The sequence below is a fragment of the Erithacus rubecula genome (genome assembly GCF_903797595.1).
Source record: "Erithacus rubecula genome assembly, chromosome: 8".
NCBI classification, from domain to species: Eukaryota; Metazoa; Chordata; class Aves; order Passeriformes; family Muscicapidae; genus Erithacus; species Erithacus rubecula.
In genome coordinates this window covers 32587945-32608250 of record NC_136659.1, presented here as the reverse complement: position 1 = coordinate 32608250, position 20306 = coordinate 32587945, and the positions used below count along the sequence as shown (strand labels likewise).

The window sequence follows — 20306 nt, the reverse complement described above, 5'->3', positions numbered from 1 at the left end:
ACATGTGTTCAGCAGAAGGCAGAACTGAGCTCTTTGTGTTTCTCAATTCTTGGGGTGTGTCACAGGCTCACAGAATCCTCCTCATCCTCTGCAGCACATCAGCTAAACTCTGAGTGAGCCAAATGAGGTTATTTTGAGATTTATACTCAATAGAGTTATAAATTATTTTGTGTCAATGCAGGGCTTGGGAAATGAAAGCAAATATTTGCTGTACCTGGCAAGCCAGGTAATGCCAATACATCTCTGTCTCCCGTGGGGTGTTTAAGCTCCAGGCACTCTGCCTGCTCTGTGTTTAGTAAAGACCTAGCCATAAACAGATGGGGAAGGCACAGGTGTAAGCTCTAAAAAAACACTGATTTTTCTTCTTGTTTTTATACTTGTCAGTTCCGTGAGCTCACTGTTCTACATTTCAACCTCCCCACCTCTAAAAATACCATCCTGTTGCAGAGTGCTTTGAGGAGGATGACAATTAATGAGTATTTGTTACGAATGACTGATTAGTGATGGGATTCCTATTAGGAAAACCTGCAAGGAGGCTTAATAATATCATCCTTTTCAGTCCTTTTACCCTGTGAATTTCTTAGCTTTCTTGGATCACTGACTTTGTTATGTGACATCAGAGAATGCATTTGGAAAACAGCTGCTAATAAAGCACATCTGTATTCTGCTCTTATGGTTTCAATTTCTGTGCTTCAAACAGAATGTGTTCCATTCAAACTGAAACAAAGATTAATGAACATCTCATGATGTCCAGTGATCTGTTATGAGAAAGGAAGAGCTTTATGCCCAATTATTTATTTCTATAAATGGCTGGTATTTTCACAAATATATAATGGCAGTGTGCAGTTTAAAACATTGTGAACATTTGAAGCAGTTTATCTGTTCATGTATATGAGGGTAGCTGGATATCCTTAACAGATAAGAAAACACAAAATAAACACTGTAGCTACTGCCCTTCTGAGCTGTTTCTTTCAGGCTCCTAAGTATGAGGAGTAAGGAATAACCTTATATCTGGAATATCTAGCACCAAAATTGGTTGGGCTTTATTGTTTTTTTGTTTGTTTACAAAGAAAGTTAATTCATTTTTATCTCTTAATATTTCAGAAGTCGAGGTGATAGGGAGAGCTTTTTCTCTCCTGCAAAAGATTTTCTGTTCTATTTTGAGGTGAACCTGGGAACTTTTACAGTTACCATGAAAAAGGAAACTCTTGGGAAAACCATGGCCACATGAGATCATAATGTAATGTCTGGTACTTCCAAATTCAAGTATTTCCACTCCTCCAACGCACCAGACAAGTGTTTAGCCACCAAATATTATATTTTTTAAGCTTTTTTTACAATATGTAAATAAATAATTTTTATTAGAGAAGATATGGGAAACTTTTTGTCATTCTCATACATATTTTTATTGACTTTGCTCTCTCTTCTGTTTTAAATAGTAATAGAAAAGTTTCAAAAGGAAATGTTGGGCCATGTCCTCTGATGTAAAAGTAGGTACATGGAGATTTGAAGAACTCATCAAGTCAGCAACAGATTAATCCCAACTCTTGGGGTATCTGGAACATTCTGCTGCCCTCTCACCAGGAAACCTCATGTGATGCTGAAATCACTGCTTGATAAAATATTATACCAAAATTCCTTATGCAGAATAATTAACTAATAAACCAAAGAAATGCCCCACTCTCTCTTTTTAATTGAATTTTTCCTCACCTTTGGAACTTTCCTTAGATTTTCAGCTGTTATTCAGGCACTAAGGAGAGTGCTGCCTTTTCCTAGACGTGTTCAACAGCACGATGCTCAGATGGCAATTTATTTGCTGTTTACTGCTGTCTGATGCTTGCAGATTAAATGTTCCAGCCTGGGCTTTGAGTGGCAGAGTTTTGGGAGCATGTGTTGAACATACCCTGACTTATTTAATTGAGTTCAGCTCATAGCACAGCCTCAATTACTAGTTTAATTAAGAAGAAGAAAATAAAAAATGAAGAAAAGGAACCAAATAATAGCAGAAAGGATGGAGTTTTGCATTATAATTGAGTGGTGCTTCTGTGTTCAGAGTTCCTGGGGTTCATCACTCATGTGGTGAGACCTTGTCTGACTTAACAGGGATGAGGGCTGGATCTCAGTGACTTGGGAAGCAATCAGGATTTCCAAAAAGAACTGAATCCCAGGGGTTTATCCTTTTTATTGGTGTAGGTTTCACAGGGATTTGGGCACCATCTGATCTGCTGTGCTGATTGTCACTGCTGCTGTCTGCCCATTATGCTTTGACAAGCAAGCACCTCCCTTGTCAGGTACCATCAAGAATCAGGTTGAATCAAGCAATTACTGCTTGCTGAACACAGGAACAGCTTTTAAGGAATATAAAATAGTATCCTTACTGCTCTTCAGTATTCCCTCTTTTGGAATAAAATGTGAAAAGACCAGGAGCAGATCTTTTAATAAGCTAAGAAAGGAAATGACTGCTCTGTAGCAGGTGGTGGCTGTGTGTCCAACCCAAGCTATCTCCTGCCTCTCCACAGAGAGCAGTGAGGAATGTGAGTGATGACAAAGTGCTGGAGGTTGCAAGATTATTCACTGGGGGTGTGTCAGAGGAGGACAATTATGTTGAAATAAAGTGAGTGGAAGAAAGCCTCAAGTTAATCTGTGCTCCCTTCACCTCAGGCTGATTAGAGTAAATTAACTTCTGTTGCAGGTAATATGCAAAATAGGTATTAATTATATTTCTGGCATCAGACAAAAATAATGTAAAAAAAATGTGTTTTGTTAGTGATGCCTGTAGATTATTGCTTTTATCCTGTAAAGCAAGCAGACAGGCAGTGCCCTGCTCCCCTCCAAATCCCACCAGGCTGTTTGCTGATCCACTCTGTGCTCATGTCAGTATGCATCAGTTTTGTCTTAAAATAAAGAAGTTAAGCCTTCCTGACAGGTAGGCACACCATGATCTGCTTTCAGGCTTTCTGCTGCAAAGGGAATCTTCTCCTCAGACTCTATCAGCTGTTTCAATAAAAGCATCTCCATCAATTCCTCTTGGGCTGCATGTGGAGTTGCCTTCCTTGTGGAGCTCCCCCTCCTTTCCTGCTGCCACTCAGTGAATGAGGCGTCAGGTACTCAGCATTTGTACTGGGGTTTATATTGTTTCTGCTTCTCCTAAAATGAGATAATTGGTTAATAAATAAAACTAATAAGTTAAGTAGCTCTAAAATGCAACTACACTCATCACTGTGTGCCTGGTGGCCTGGAGACTTGGGGAGCAGTGATACTTTGAGCAAGAAAAAAGTGATTTAGTGACCACTGGCATGGCCAGAAGGCTGTGAGACTGAGTGGCATGAATCATAAATATGTTAGATTTCCATTTTTCGTGTAGTATTAATGACATCAGCCATAATTTAGTTCTTCGAGTTCTGAAATTGTCTTAGAATTGATAATAAAATAGGTGAGATAGTGTGGATGGCTCAGCTCTCAGTTCATGCTGCCATAACCTAACTGCTTTGCATATTAATGTAATCCTATACTTGGGCAGAAAAGTATTTTTATTTTATTTTTTCTGCAATCTTTTTTTCATTTTTTTCCCATTTTAGTAATTTTCAGAAATTGTCTTCCTATCTAATTCTGTATGGGATAGGTTGATATTTGAAGCATTATTACAGAGATGGTGTATGCAGCCATCACTGGGGTGTACAAATCCCCCTTTTTTCTCCTCATTCTGCTTGGAGCTGGGGCTGCTAATGCATCTCCACTTTTCTGGTGTTTCACAAGAGTAATCAGGAAGAAGATTTGTTTGCTGGCTTCAAAATTGCTCATGAAATTCCTTCTCTGAATATGAAACTCCAGTCACAATCTCACAGCAGAAAATGTCTGATTGATATGGATAGATAGATAGATAGATAGATAGATAGATAGATAGATAGATAGATAGATAGATAGATAGATAGATAGATAGATACATAGATAGATAACCCAATAATCCCCTGGAATAATATTTATTTTGTTGTTGAATATCTTGCTGATTTTTTCCCACGGTTTTGTGGGTTCTCCAGGGGGAGATAGGGAATTTATTTTATTTCTATCTTTGTTTGTTTGATTTCAGCTAATCCTTTCATCATTTCTGTAAACAAAGCAAAATTTTGTGCTACCACATTTTGCCAACTGCTTTAAAAATTTATATAAATGGTGTGTTTGGAGGAGAAGTGGATGCTGTGCCTCTGGATCAGCTGACAGCCTCTTTAATCCCACAATTCCCACGTTGCTTCTTGCAGCCTCTTATTTAATTCATTACTTATGTTCACAACTCTGTAACAAGCACAGCAAGTGTATTACATATATGGTTTTTCTATAAAGTACTTTGTCATGCCAGCACAGGTTTCACTGTTCTTAAGATGACTCAAACTTCATGTGAAAAATAGTAGCAGATAATTCAGTAAATAAGGATTATTCAAATGATCCAGTCAAATGAAAAGGGAAATTTTAAACCAATGACAGAAATAAATATATATATTCATATTTATCACTTTGAACCTCAAAATACAGAACCTCCAGCAATTTACTGTTACACTCCAATCACTATCTCCCTATTATTACATACCACCACATACTTTTTTTTTCTTTGTTTTCTTCTTGGCACTCAGTAAATCTTTTAGGAAAATCTGTGAAAATATTTGCAAACTAGAGCCAAAAGCAGGAACTCTTTTTGGCAATTATTTGTATAAGTTCTTGGCCACAGTAGAAATTTATTAAGTAATGTGGCAGATCATCAATGTGCTCTCATCTGGGGAACCTTTGGAAGTCAAAATGGAAATACTTCTGTTGTTTATATATTTGTGTTACAAATCAGCACTCATTGGCCTTAAATCCCGAATATATGCACAGTTTTCTAGCAGCTTCATATTAGTTCTACTAATTAGGCACTAATTACTAGTGGTATTATAAATAATTCTGCCTTCCCACTAGGCCTTGCTGCTGTAAATTAAAGGTTAACAGATCAAGAATAGAATAAAACAACAGCAAAAGCAAAAGAGCCTTCTCCGTGGTGGAATAAAACCAATTTTGTTGACACTTAACTGAAATTGAGTTCTGTTTTGTAGCACCTTAGGAAAAAATATTATGAAGATTTAAAGAGTCTGGTGATCTCAGAAGAGATAAAATAATGCAAATGCAGTATTTCCAACCCAATTTCAAATATCACAGTTCTGTATAAATCCTGTTTTGTTTTTTTCTTTCTACCAGCTTGGTAATTTCTTGATCTATGATCTTTGTTCTAGACAAGACTTTGGTTTGGGGTTTGGATTTTCTTATAAATTTATTCTGCAAGTAAAATTTTTGGGAGAAAATGTCTCATTTACTCAGTAGTTAATGAGGAAGCAAAACTTCCTATTTCTTACTTACTTTTGACTTACTGTCCAATGCCAGGATGAGATGTGGAATCAGGTAATTCACTTGTTGCTGACATTAAATAATTCTCCATTTAGGAATTTGTAGTGGGAAGGTTTGTAGCTCTGAGTCCTGCACAGAGTTGTGCCATCCCTGAGCCTGGTGTGACCAGCAGCATCCAAACCAACCTCTGCAGCAGAAAATATCTGACCAGAAACTCAAGATGTAAGGTCTGATATTCACTTCAGAACTTATTACTTTACAAAAAACCACCACAAACATTAAAGAACAGAGATTACTACACAGGAACATCAAAGTGCTGGATGAGAATCTTGTTTTTATTTCATTTTGTGCAGGTATAGTTTGGGTAGATACTTTTTTTTTGTTTTTCCTGGTGAGCTCTGTGTGTTTCTCATTGCTGTTCAGTACTAGAATCATCAATTGAATTGGAATAATTCCCTAACCTGCAAAGTTTACTGTGTCATCCCAGAGGAAAGCCAGGATACAAATCAGTTCTGTCCATTGCTGCCAAGCACAGGCTATTTTCTGTTCTACACTGTGATAAATGGCCTTTGGCACAATTTAAACCAGCTTAAGGATTTATTGTGTTAGTAGTGCTTGCTTGTGGAGATCAAATATTAAATGTTTTTTCTCCTCTTTGGCATGCATAAACTTGAAGCATTTTTTTATACAAATTACAATTTACATATCTATTTAAAATATAAATTTCAGGTGTAATTTTTTTGTCTGAATAGTTTTTTACAGCCTCACCCATTTCTTCATCCAAGATCATCTTCAGCTTTGATGTAATTGATTGCAATTAATGACTTTATCTAACCCAGGAGCTTTGAGAGTAGGGCCATTAAGGGATGTACCATCACAGTTGCTTTCCATAACATTCCCAGTGTGACTTCCAAAATGCAGGGGAAAAAACAACAAAACTCACAAACAAAACAAAACAAAACAAAAACAAAGAAAAAACAAAAAATAACAGAAAAAATCCCAAGCAAACAAACAAACAAACACACTCCTACCAAACAAAAAGCCAAAACCAAAATCAAAACAAACAAAACAACAAAATAAAACCAACAACAAAAAGTCAACCAGCCACCCAAAAAACCAAAAAAATGTCCCAACACACACCTTAGATGAAAAAGAAATAATAACCCAGCATCCAGCAGCAGTGCCCACAGCAAACCTGCCACCTTCCAGCAGTTTGCAGTGCTGGGATTTTCAAAGTTTGAAACATCATTGTATTTTATAGCTACTGGTACATCCTTCCTTGAATTTACTGGAAAGAAAAAAAAAAAAATCCCATCCTTTCTGTTGTCTGCTAACTCATCATAACTTAAAATCACGTTTTCAGGATCTGAAGCCTTTGGGATCTAAAGTCTCAGTGTAATCCTGGCCTTTCTGCAGGTCTGCCTGGGAAGGAGCCCTGAGATTCCTAAAGCTTGCAAGCTGTGGATTTTTGATTAATTTAATGTAATCCTACATAATGATGATTATTGTAGCATTTTCTGCATAAGATGGATGAGACAGGTTCTCAAATGCCAGCTATTACTGACATTTAATCTGGTATAGGTCATCAAATACCAAGGTGGAAGAACTGTTTTAATTTATTTTTTCTCATTAATAATACATTTAAAAGAAATTAATATTGCAAAAATGTTTCCTTTTTTATTGCTTGTCACTAAGTGGAAGAAGTTGGTTGACAGAAATCACATAGTTGAAGACAAAGCATCCTGTATTGTGATTGATGCTGGTGGTGTGGAAAACATGATTTTCAATCCCTGACAAACTGAGTGGGCCCATTTTCCACATTTCACAGTGCCAAATGCTCCATCCAACCATCATTTCTCAGGCTGGGTTGAAAAGGCCATGTCTCAAATTCTGGGAAGGAAAAGGCCCTGGAGAAGTGAGGCTGTGTTTGGGAAATTATGTTCTCCTGTGTCTAGACAGTCATTTTTAAACAAGGAGTTGCTGCTGCTCCTGTTTTGGTCTGAGCCTGAGTTTAGCTCTAGGACAAAAGTTAAGCCTTCCAATCTCCACCCTGCTTTAGCCTGAAGCTCCTCAGGCTGCAAGTCAAACACAATTTCAGGGATCTTTTTTTATTTCTACCTTTATTCCCCCACAATCACTGAACAATTAATGAAAACTTTTCCCCTTTCTCCCAAAAGAAAATCCTGTTTTAAAAATTTAAAATTTTTAATATTGTCACTTTTCAACTAAGGGAAAAGGTTATTTATTAAGTAGGAGAAGCAATAGAGTCTGACTGCACATAATAATATCTTGTGAAAATTAAATACCTGCAGGAAAAGTGCTACATTTATTTCTCCTGTGAAAGAGCTTGACTACAATGCCAAGGAAATCTTTGAAAATAAGTGTATGAATATGTGTATTCTGCTCTGTACATAAATGAGTGCATGTAAAGAGTATAAAAGGTCACATGGCACCATTTTGATGCTCCAGAAACCATTCAAAGTAGAATAATCAAAATTTTCACATTAAAATACTTATCTCGAGTTGAGTTTGAAGGAATTACAAATATATCAGGCCCTGAGTTGCCAATGAAGAAAGATAATTTTTCATTTTCTATGGCAAAATTATTTCTCTGCATCTTGTACATCTGGTAAAGCAGTGGAAATGAACCATCTTCCCCTCAAAAATAAGTACTCAGGATAATTCAAGAACTATTCATCATCATGTTCCAGATTTCAGTATCTCTAACATCAGTGTGTGCATGGGTTGAATGTAAACATATATTTTTTAACTATAGGAAATCTGCTAATTTTTTTTTTTTTTTTTTTTTTTTTTTTACTTTAGGGAAGGTTTTTATCTACTTTTTAAAAATATGACAGAGACTTCATAGTATTATTTGGAAGTTACATTAAAAGTCTACTTAAATGCTGATATAAAGCCATGTAACATAAACTTGTTTATAAAATAATTTTTCAGTGGATCAGCACATCGATTTGGCACAGCTGGTTTGTGATAAAATGGGAATAATCAATGTTTCTTCATTTCTATTCTAATTGATGAGTTTGGAGTAACACATGGGGAAACAGTCTGAAAGGACTCTAATTCAAATTTCTGCATCTGAATCCTTCCATTTTCAGATAAAGGGCAGTAATCTGACAAATAAATACTGATGCTCAGGGCCTTTAATGAAACCAGGAATACATCTGCAATGTGTCTTTCATTTCAGACTGACAGTTATTAAAGCTTTGCATGTAGTTATGGAAAAAATGTGGCTGAAAAGGTAATACTTGATTTATTTACTAAAATTTTATATCAGGAATAAATTTTGAAAATTCAGAGAACATGCTTTTTATTCAGAAAATATCTTTGTGCACAAAATTACTCAGGGTAATTAGATGATTTTAATTAAAAGATACTGAATTGCATGTAGACAGAAAGCAGGTTTAAGCAAGAATAAATTTGATATATTCCAAGGGATGCACTTTTTCAAGAGTATATCCCATTGCTATAGTCTTGATATGAGGGAAAAAAAAAAAAAACACACAAAAAAAAATCCCCAACAAACACAGCCAGACAACTCCTGTGATGAGGGTGTAAGAAACTTTCTCTGCAATTTTATCCACAAGCAAAACCCATGGACTGAACTTCCATTTTTCTGTGTTTGATTTATTGCTGTTATATCCCAGCTGTACTTTTTTCTGGCATGTACAGCCACAACTACTCATAAATGGAGCAAGAAATAGAATATGGTAAGATTAATATGGGTCTATTACATATTTACTCTGCATAGAAAGAGGCAGATCTTGTGTGAGAAAATTGTGACAATAGTGACAACTGTGACAAAACATCATTAGACAGAAGCTCAGTTGTGCACCTCTCTATCCTACATCATTCCTGCAGGACCCAGAGATGGTAGCTGAGTACACAGGAAAGGAATCTACACTCTCCCTCTGCAGAAAAAAATAAATTTGTGTAGAAAAAGGAGGGGGCAAACCTTTTAAGGATTATTATGAACTCTAAAGATGTATATCTGATTGACATCCCTGAAAAAAAAAAATAAACTGAAGGTTTTTATACTCTGTAGTGGAAGGGATCAAACTTGAAAAATAACATGCAGTATTGCTGAAACAATTGTGGAGTAGAGTAATAAGAATATAATAATCAACCATCCTGATTTGTCAAATTATGTTCACTTTATAACACATGAAAATTCATATTTCTGTGTCAGTAAGGAAATGGGGGGCTGGGGAGGGATGGGACCTGTTGATGGTAAACCAATTTAGCTTTCTAACTAGCATAATTTTATAGATGGATGAGAGACAGTTTAAATACAGACAAATTAACAAAAAAAAAAAAAGAACAACAAAAAAACCCACATTACAGCTTGTAACTTCTTTAGCAGTGAACCAGATTGGCTCCATCCCCAAATCTCAGCTACTTTCCCCGTTTGCTGTTCAGACTGCCATCCCCCCTTGCTGCAAATAAGAAAACTTTTGTTTGAATTGGCGATTTCCCTGTAAAGAGAAGTATATTTCATTACAAATGTCCCCCCTAAGGCAGAGTTTTGCTGATTTTTGCCTGTTGTTGTGCAGCAAGCAGTGAGTGGAGCATGGTGAGAATGAGTTGTCTGACTGAGTTTTACTTTTATCAGCAGCTCGACCCTGTGCTGCTTCCTGTGTGGCACTAAATCTGCAGCTCTCTAGGAGAAAAAAACATTATTATTTTACTCACAGGCACTCATTGCTAGATTTCCAAAATGCCTGGAACATTTGGAATACATGTCCTCCTTAACGCTGCAGAAATCACAGAGGAACTTTAATAGAATTTCACTCCCATGCAGCACAAAAACATCCACTCGGTATTTCCTTCCCATATCAGTTAAAAAGAAAAAAAAAAAAAAAAAAAAAAAAAAAAAAAAAAAAAAAAGGCACATTGCTGGAGAGCCAAAGAGTTTCTAACCCCCTAAAATAGTTTGGGAAATTATCCTACAGGGGATGGGTGCTGCATTGTGCTGGGAAGAAGCAGAGGAAGGAGAATCCAGACAGTTGATCATCTCATACCACAGGGGTGATTTTACACATTCCTTTAAAATATCTTATTCATCACCTCCCCTAAAGAAGGTTCCTTGTTCACCACAATCCCCATAATTTTAGTTATCCTATTTGTTCTACAGTAAATCTGGCTGGTGCCACTCAATACCAATGCTGTTCTCATTATGTTTTATACCAATTAAATGCACAGCATTTCTGTTAATTCCAATTCAAACTTTTTTCCCACATCATAATCCTACTCCTAAATTGGTAAAAAAGCCTCTAACTTTTTGTGACTTGTTCATTTTGCCAGGATCAACAGAATATCTTCAGTTGCCTTCTGTCTTGAAAATTACCCTCTCAGTTTAATTTCTGAAAATTAAACCCTGTCCTATCTACTCATAGCTCCTGTTGAAGTGTGCTAGGAATTATTGTACCTTATTCTAGCTAGGTCTTGTCCACAGCAATAACTCTGCCTAAGAAAGCACCCTCTTTTTCTATATATACTTTACTCATTTGCCTCCTATAATATTTCATAATATTTATTTATTTTTTCAAGGAGTTCCAGAATTGGGTATTTTTGCCTCCCAAACTCTGATTGTGCTGTAGAGTGTTTGGCATCTTAGATGCATTAAAAATTAGCAGTTTTCAGTCATGCAAGTGCCCAAATGTAGCTTTACAGGGAAGACAATTCTTTCTCAGCTAATTAAATAGGTAGATTATGAATGAGGCGACTGAAAGCAGTATAATAGTGCTGTGAAGATAGCAAATGTCATCCAGGGGTGGCTGAATCTGCAGCTGATGCAAACCCCAGTGAGCTCCACTCTGGAGCAGCAGCTCCAGTGCTGGCCATGCTTGTTCAATCACTGACCTGCAACTGGAATTACTGCACAGAAAGGCAACAGAAAGAGCCTGTCTTAGAGGAGGAAATCTGCCTTCCCTTGCTTATCTGTAGCTGCTAGGCAGAGGGAAAGAATTTGATTTCCATCTAGAAATATCTCTGGAGAAGAGGACAGGTGAAAAAAGCTCCTTAAGCCAAATAAGTTGCTGCAGAAATCTGTGTAATTCAGCCTGGAAGATATCACTGTTGGTTATTAGATGTAGATTCCCATCTGCTGAGACCACAGTGAAACCATTCTGGAAGAGTCAAAACAGCTGAATACTTTTATGAGCTTAAATGCCTGCAAATAACCAGGACTTGATGAAGAATATTCCCATTTTTCTTGTTTAACTACAGGCAGAATTCAGAATTTCTGCACATGAAGTCTGTAGCTTTCAAAATAATAAAATTCAGCTTATTTCCAACTTTTACAGTTGCAGCAGCCTCAATTAGCATCCTCACAGGCAGTGTCAGGCAATGAAGGCTGTAATGAACTCAGCTCTCTCTGCCCCGTGTCCCCCAGGGTCAGCCCCAGTGCCCTGAGCCTGGGCTCTGCAGGGACATGCACATGGCCACTTTTCCTCCCAAAATTGCTCTGTGGATGGATAAAAGATTTCATTGCCCTCTGCTGAAAATGGAGAAGCAAACCCAGCAGTATTTGTGAGAAGAAAATTAGCTTTGAGCTGAAATAAATACTGTAAGTGCATCCTTTGGAGCTGCCAAGGCAAAGGAAATGCAGTGTAATTGTGGGTCAGTTTCTTGTGTTAGAAATGCAGTTCTGGTTTAACCCTCACTGTAAAAATCTACATTAGTCTTTAAATACAGAATTGCATTTTAAGATTATACAGTAAAGGGTTTAATTTTCTTAATTTAATTTTCAGGTCACTTTGATTGTGCAGCAGTATTTAGGCAGCTACTTTCTTGTTCTGCCTTTTACCTCTTTCTTTAATTAAAAAGTTTCATGGTTGTCAGTCTCCAGGAGAAGAATAATGATTTTTAGAGTAAAAAGAGTGACATTTACACATGAAGACATGATAACTTGCACAAATAATCTTATTGTAAGGCAGATATTGAGAAAAAAAATAATGACCCCTCCTATTCCAGAAGTCTTCTTAAATTCTTAAATATTCTTAGTTCTTAGATATTCCTTACTGGATCTCTTTGTTATTCATAAACAAACATTTTATTTCTTCTCTAATCCGAAGTGATAATCTCATTGCAAATGACTAATAGTTAAAAACAAACTACCAAACACAAAAACACCTTGCATTTTAATCTGTAGAAATGTTAAATTATTAATAAAACTGAACACTCTACAGTAGAGTCAGCCTGAAGTCAAACTTCAGGTCTTTGTGACTGCTGTGTGTCTGGATATGTATTTACATACATGTCTGTGTATTTGTATATTTATATAATTTCTATATTTATATATCTGTCAGTGTCTGTTCATGGCAAACCCAGTTGGTTCTATGATTATAAAATGAGCTTTATTTGAATTATTGAATCTTGAGGTACAAAGTTACTCCATTAAATAACATAAATCAAATCCCTAGAAGTAGAGATTGTAGTCTGGAATCCATGTAACATTTTAACAACTTATTTTAAATATATATAGATGTTGGCCTTGTTATTTCTGATGATGTGAATACATACATAAAAAAGTGTAGTAAGTGTATATACTGCTATATAAAAACTTTTTTTTTCTTCTTTTTTTTTTTTTTTTTTTCTATTTTCATTCCACATTACTTTTGCTTTTCAGACATGATTTTTACTTTACAAATATTCTGTGCTATGGATGTTTTGATTTATATAGACCTGAATGTTAAGTGTGTGTTTTTAAATATATTCTTAGAGTACAACTGGGATAAAGAATGACAATGAAGGACAGGACAGGAATTCAGAATTATTTTAATAAATAGAAATCCCTGTGAGGAATGGAGTTATCCCTCAGCAATGTTATAGGTAAAGTTTATTCTGCCTTATGGCCTGGTGATGGACTGCATGACCTTTCAAATTCTCCTCCAGCCCTATTTTATGATTCTGAGATCAATTCATTTTGGCATTTGACAGATCCTGCACATAGACTATAGATGATTCTAATGCCTTTACTTTAAAAAAGTTGTCGTGGTTTTAGGTTTTTTTACTAATTTTCATTTTTTGCACTTGAAACACTTTTGCTACCTCTGAAATGTATTATTATTTATTTGAAGACCAAAAATAAAGGATATGGGTTTTGTGCTACTGTTCAGCAAATAGCCTAAAACTGGATTTTTATGAGAGGTTACAAGGCTAAAAATTACTGCTCTGTCACATAAAGATATCTGAAGTTTTATATGCTGTTGATCCAAAGTTATTCCCAGTAGTGGTAATAACTAGGAGATAATTCACTTCATTTGGATAATGAAATCCTGGTTCTCAAAGTAGTTTTTGGAACATTCAGCCAGGAATCAGAATATTCTTTACAGCATGTTAAAGTCATGGCAAGGTGGTCTTCAGCTTGCAAGTGCAATTTGTTCTCACAAATAGGTAATCCTGTTAAAATATTGTCAGGTTAATCAGAATTGATTTGTGTGTGCTAAACCCAGTGAATGCTAATCAAGTATTGGGTTAGGGAGCTTTAGCAGTTTTAAGTCTTTGATACTTTCCCATTTTTCCTGGATGGAATGACTCACTGGATTTGTGGAAGCATTTTGAAGCCTGAGCACCTTTCCAAGGCTGGAGACAAATGTTCTTACAGACTAAAGCAACTCCTTCAGAAATAGATGTTAAAGCAGCTGATAGTGGGGATCCCTGTTTGTTATAGCTCATGTGCAATAACTGTTCTCCAGACAATCTGAGTGCTTTGTGCTTTTGGCACTGTTATCTGTAACTATCCTGCCACTTTTTTACAAATAATGGTTAAAAGTGAATTTAAGATTGTGATTTTAGAGTATTACGTGGTGTATCTGTTTTTTAAGAAAATGCATTTAGAACTTCTGTGCTTTACATTTGAAACATAATTCTGTGTAATTTTTTAAATTTTCAGAAGGTATGGTGAAATTTTAAAAATAAGTATGTTGTTATCAATACGGGGTATATAGGAAATTGAAATAACAATGAACAAAAACTTCTTTTTCCCAGAGCCAGCAGGAGCTTTGCACTCTGCTCACACCCTTAAAAACTTACAACATCTTATTTTCTTCCAACAGAAAGCTTTTCTTTACAGACTATGGGAATGCTGCCAAGGTGGAGAGATGTGACATGGATGGAATGAACAGGACGTGGATAGTAGACTCGAAAATTGAACAGCCAACTGCTCTGGCACTAGACCTCATCAATAAATATGTGTACTGGCTTGACATATATCTGGAGAGTGTGGAAGTTGTTGACTATCAGGGGAGAAGGAGGCAAACAATAACTAAAGGCAGACAAGTAGGTATTTATTTGCAAATCAGTAAAAAGTAATGATATCAATAAATTAATGCATATAATGCTAACAGCTACAGGAATTTCATAATTTTTTATCTTTTTAGTTCAGATGTGTTAGAATTTAAAAGATCTAACATGCTTTGGCTTATCTACAATTTAGCAATTTTGCAAGCTATGAATGTTTCCATGCAGTGTCTCATTAACAATGCACCCTGTAAGTCACCATGGTTAAAGACTTCAGGAGGGAAAATCAGGGGTGGAAAGGTGCAGGGAGATAAATCATTAATGACAAGATGTCCTTACCCACTCAGGAAGGAGAGACTAACAGGCACAATAATGTGAAATAGTATAGCAAAAGCTGTTCATCCATTCAGACTAATCTGGATGCCTTTAAATCTTATTTTTGTTGATGGCAGTGATGCTTTTCACACCTGACGCTGATGCTCAGAGGCATAAATACAAACTCTGAGACTGTGAGTCTTTGAGGAGGAGCATTTCAATCCATATATTTCAATCCATAAGCCTGAGAGTGGAAGAGTTCTCTGGCAGTTGTGATTCTTATATGCACCCAGGGAAAATCAGCAAGGACCAAACTGTTCTGGTTTCTGCATCTATTCTGCCTAACTTTAAATAGGACATGTAAAAATATACAAGGAGAATAAAGGACATTTTATATGTCCTTCTGGCAAACATCTTCCTATTTTTCTCCAATCTATCCCCAGTCTTAAGCCAGTTCTGGAAAAAGAGACCTTGCAAACTTTTTTTTGTATGTAACATTTTGGAATAGATACTTAAAAAGCTGAAATTATTTTCAGAAGCCATTAACAAATACCTCAGGCTTCTAACTCAGCTGTACTTGTGTCATAGGAGAGATTCTTCCTCTTCTTGCTAAAATTTACATGCAAAAGAGGACACTTTATCAAGATCAGAGGAATTTTTCTCAAAACTAGCTAAAATATGAAATCTCTGGTTTTTATATTTATTTTTATGTACTCAAGAAAATATTCAGCAAGTATATCTTGCACCATTTGCCCTGATTTGATAATAAAATAATTTTAAATAGTGGATCAATTGCACCTATGAACTGTGTTTTAAATTTCTAAGTTTGCTATATTTATTAGTTAATAATTGTTAATTTATTTTAATTACTATTAGTTAATGATCATTAGCTGATACTAATGTAGTGGTTGCACTTCAATAATATAGATTTTAATTAGAAAGCAGAGAAAATGGAGAATTTGTAGAGTAAATGAATTTAGATTGCTAAATAATTTGAATTTTCTACATTTCTTATATAAAGCTTTTTCAATTATAAATTTCAAACTACAAGAATGTGAACTATACTTTTAGTGTAATTTGTATTTATTATCTACAGATATTTAGAATATCTTTTGTACAGTTTGAATACAATTCACAGTAGTGTTTGATACTTACAACTCATAGATATGACTAAAATATTAAGCTAAAACAATGATGCCATTTGTTTCTTTTCCAGATTAGGCACCTTTGTGGTTTGGCAGTATTTGAAAACTACTTATATACATTTAATTCAGATAACCTCAGCATTTTACGAATAAACAGGTACAATGGGACTGATGTTCAGGCTCTTGCTAGGCTGGACAATGCTAAAGAGATCCGTGTGTACCAGAAAAGACCTCAAGCAGCAGGTAAGATCAAATTTCCTCTCTCTAGAAAACACAAAACCAGACAGTAAGTGCTTGTGCGGTTGAAAAGGTCCTACTAGAGAAAAGTATCTGAAGATGGAGTGAAAATTTGTCCTTGTGAACTTTCTGTTCCTTGAGCTGCCCAGTTTTCTGTGTGGTTGTTCCACTTTTCCCTTCTCTATGCTCCAACTCGACCCTTTCCAGAGAATCCAGTTTGGAGAACTGGCCAAGAGCCCAGCTGTGTACTCTGGGAATGTAACACCTTCATTATTGTTGGATGTGCAGTGCTGCCCACACGCTTTGGTCTCAGACCTCAGAGATTCCTGGTGTCTCTGGGCTGCTCTCAGACCTCAGGTGAGCTCCTGCCTTTGGGGCAGCCAACAAGGCACAGAGAGAGGTGTGGGCAGCCAAGCTGCCAGCACAGACCTGGCCAGAGAGAGAAATGCTGACAGGGTTTTCTTGCTTTGTGTGAATGACAGCTTTTCCATCTGTGAAAGAAATGTTAATTTTCATCTAGAATGAAAAAAAAAAAAAAATTATCTCATAATTTTTTGGTAAAACAGCAGTTTCTGAGGTCTGTGGTCCTGTATGACTGCAATCTGCTATCATCCTTTCTGTATGCACAACATCAGTGGGAGTTCTGGGAACTTTGTGAAAAGGTAGCAAGACCCAAAATGTTTACCATGATGCCTTATGAGAATTTCTTTGGCATGACTGATAACAATAAATTGTTGCCATGACTGCTCAGACAGAAAAGCCAACACATCAATTCTCAGTGTCGATGTTTCTAAACAGAATGGCTGCTTCTGGAGAAGTTTCTGAAGTGGGAACAAAGTAAATTGATGTAGAGTGGGTGAACTAATTTTCACCCTGGAGCTGAGGGCATTGATTTGCAGATGTCAATGTCTGAAGGAGGCTGCAAAGACTCTTTCTTTGCTATTATCATCCCTCTTGTACTCCTGAGGGAGTCGGAGAGGTTGAGTAGAGGAGAGACATGAGCACAGTGTAATCTTTTATTACATCCTGTGATTACTCCACTACTCCTTTTGTTTTGAATGGACATGTTTGTTGCTTGTCAAATTTCTCTGCAAAAGCTGTCTCAGCTTGGTGGAGTTTCTGTACTACCTTTAACCTTATCGACCCTAAACCACTTGATTGTTTTTTTTTTAAAAAAAAAAAAAAAAAAAAAAAAAGAACTGAAAAGCTTGAGGTAACATAGGAAGAATGGAACATTTTTTTTAGCTAGAATACTCTTTTCTGTTTAAAGCCAGCTTAGTAAATGTAAAATAGTCTGGTAGATTTTGTTTTCTCATCATATTGTCTTCAACAGTTAAAAAAAAAAAAATAGGCTGTTAATGTAGAACCATGCATTTGGAAATATGGAATCAAGGGAAAGGAATTTTTTTTCAGCTGAGTTTATATTCCATCTGTACAAATATGCACCTCATCCCTGGAAGTGTTCATGGCCAAGTTAGATGGGGCTTGGAACATCCTGGTCTAGTGGAAGGTGTCCCTACCAATGGCAATGGTTTGGAATAAGATGGGCTCTATGGTCCATTCCAACCCAAACCATTCTATGATTCTGTGAATATGGAAATATTCTGCAAGGCTTGTTCTGAGTTTCAGCAGATGTATCTGCCCAGAAAGGTGCTGTCTAATGGAGTTGAAGGAACACCAGACTGTGTGGGCATGGGATGCACTTTGTTCCTCAGAAAATCCCAACCAACCAAATGAACCAAAGCAACAAATGGGAAAGGGGAGAAGTGTCAGCTCCCCCAGGGAAGCCCTGCCTGACAAATGCTGAGCAGGAGCTTATTCACAAAGGGGTGACTGCACACAGCCATGGGCACGTCTGGATAGCTCTGGGCATCATTGTCCTGGCTTGGATATCATCTTTAAAACACACCTTCTAGCAGTGATACTCTGGGCAAAGCTTTACCGTGACACCAATCCCCTGTTGTTTATCTCCTCCCTGTGTGTGCCCTTGCTCCGTGCTGGCGCACTGACGTGTGCCTGCCGTGGCTGAGCCGTGCTGTTTCCCTGCCGTAGCCAGAAGCCACGCGTGCGACGCGGATCCGCACGGGATGCCCGGGGGCTGCTCCCACCTCTGCCTGCTCAGCAGCAGCTACAAGGCACGGACCTGTCGCTGCAGGACTGGCTCCATCCTGGGCACTGATGGCAGGTCATGCAAAAGTATGTCATTGGAATCAGGGAGCCATCCAGGGGATGGTTCTGGGTGTTCTCTGGCAAATCACATGGGCTGCTTTGGGGGAAAGTTTGTTCGTAACGTGTACCTGGTACTTTGTTCACATGCTCCTTCCATTCCCTTAAAATTATTTGATTTGGCTTAGTTCACAGGAGTGACAGGCTAAACCTGAGATACTCAAAGAATACTGAAAATTATCCCAAGTTTTACATTAATCAGTAATGTAAAGTTGAGTAAAATGATTAAAATGTAAAATGAGTACCAACCTCACTCTTTATTTATATGCCATGCATCTTCACAGCACACAGGTACTGGAGTGCTGCTGAATAGTTTGTCACATCCAATTTCCACCCATACAATCAACTTAGAGCACAAAAGCAGAACATTCATGTGAACAAGTCAAGGTTTTTCTCAGAATAGTTTGTGAAAGCAAATGTGATTTGTGCAGCTGTGGTTATACCTAATGTTACATGTGCACAATCTGTTGGTCACCTACGGCCAACAGGAGTTTTTAGGAATGCCTGTTTTTCCCTGTTTTTTGCCTGATTTTTCAGTCAAGAAGTGTTGACTTAGTTCAGATTAAGGATATCCAGTTAGATACTCTGATGGGTGCTGGTAGATGGATTTATTTGACCCAGTCAAACTTGTAGTTTTCTCTGACAATTCCATCAAAAAATCCTGAGAGATAGCAGGAAAAGTATTTAGAGAATTTTAAGAGGTATGTTGATAGTATTAAGCCTGTAAGGATATCTATAAGTATCTTTAAGGAAAGAAAATCACTTTGCTAAGCTTCAGTTATTTGTAGTCAACTTAATTATTTAAATTGCAAAAATCTTAGAAATATAAACTATTGATGTCCATGTTTTCTACCTCAGTTGGAAAGAATAGAGTGTGTTGATTTGTTGTATTCCTTTCAACATGAAAGAAATTTAGTCTTTTTTATCTTTTGATTCTGAGAAATTTAAGGTGGAAAATAATTGCTGGGGTTCATGATGTTTTTAGATTTTAAAATTACTTTAGTTGTGGTCTATATTCCCTTGATAGATCCCAATGAATTGTAAAATTAAATGTCTACAGAGCTATATATGTCCACTTCATAGCAGATACAAAGTTATTCTGTGATTTACAACTGCTTTTTCAGTGTAAACTTTTACACAATAAAAATAATTAGATGTAAGCAGCTCACTGAATTAACTTGTATTTTTAAAAAGGTAGTGTAGTTAGCTGGGTTTTTTTTTTAAATCTAGATACCTTCACAATATAGGAAAGTTTATTTTTTGGTATCAAATTGGGCTCCTGCTCCCCACTAATTATGCCAGCTAATTAAACAAGAGACATTATGCATTGTGATGAAGATTAGGCTACATCAGTTGTTTATGCTTGTAATCTTTCTTTTTCAGGACCAAAGAATGAATTGTTTCTTTTTTATGGGAAGGGACGGCCAGGAATAATCCGGGGAATGGACCTGAATACCAAAATATCTGATGAGTACATGATCCCCATAGAGAACCTGGTCAATCCTCGTGCCCTGGACTTCCATGCTGAAACCAATTACATTTATTTTGCTGATACCACCAGTTTCCTAATTGGACGACAGAAAATTGATGGCACAGAGCGAGAAACAATCCTCAAAGACGGTGGGTGATGCTCAGTGATGGTGACATTCAGAGATGCTCACTCCTGAGAAGTTAAACTGACTTTTGCAGATAATTTAAAGGGCTTTTTTGGATCTCCCATGGAAAACAGACACAAATCTGACCTTGAACAAA

The 20306-nt window shown here is 36.7% G+C and overlaps 1 protein-coding gene across 1 annotated transcript in view; it reads left to right on the top strand.

Annotated features, from left to right (window-relative positions):
* The window catches only part of LRP1B (LDL receptor related protein 1B), a 608586-nt gene that overhangs the window by 373493 nt on the left and 214787 nt on the right, over positions 1 to 20306 (top strand). Inside the window, exons 8-11 of the mRNA XM_079310839.1 lie at positions 14448 to 14670; positions 16163 to 16334; positions 18381 to 18524; positions 19938 to 20174. Of these exons, the coding sequence (XP_079166965.1) occupies positions 14448 to 14670; positions 16163 to 16334; positions 18381 to 18524; positions 19938 to 20174 (776 nt within the window). The remainder of the gene's footprint in view (positions 1 to 14447; positions 14671 to 16162; positions 16335 to 18380; positions 18525 to 19937; positions 20175 to 20306) is intronic.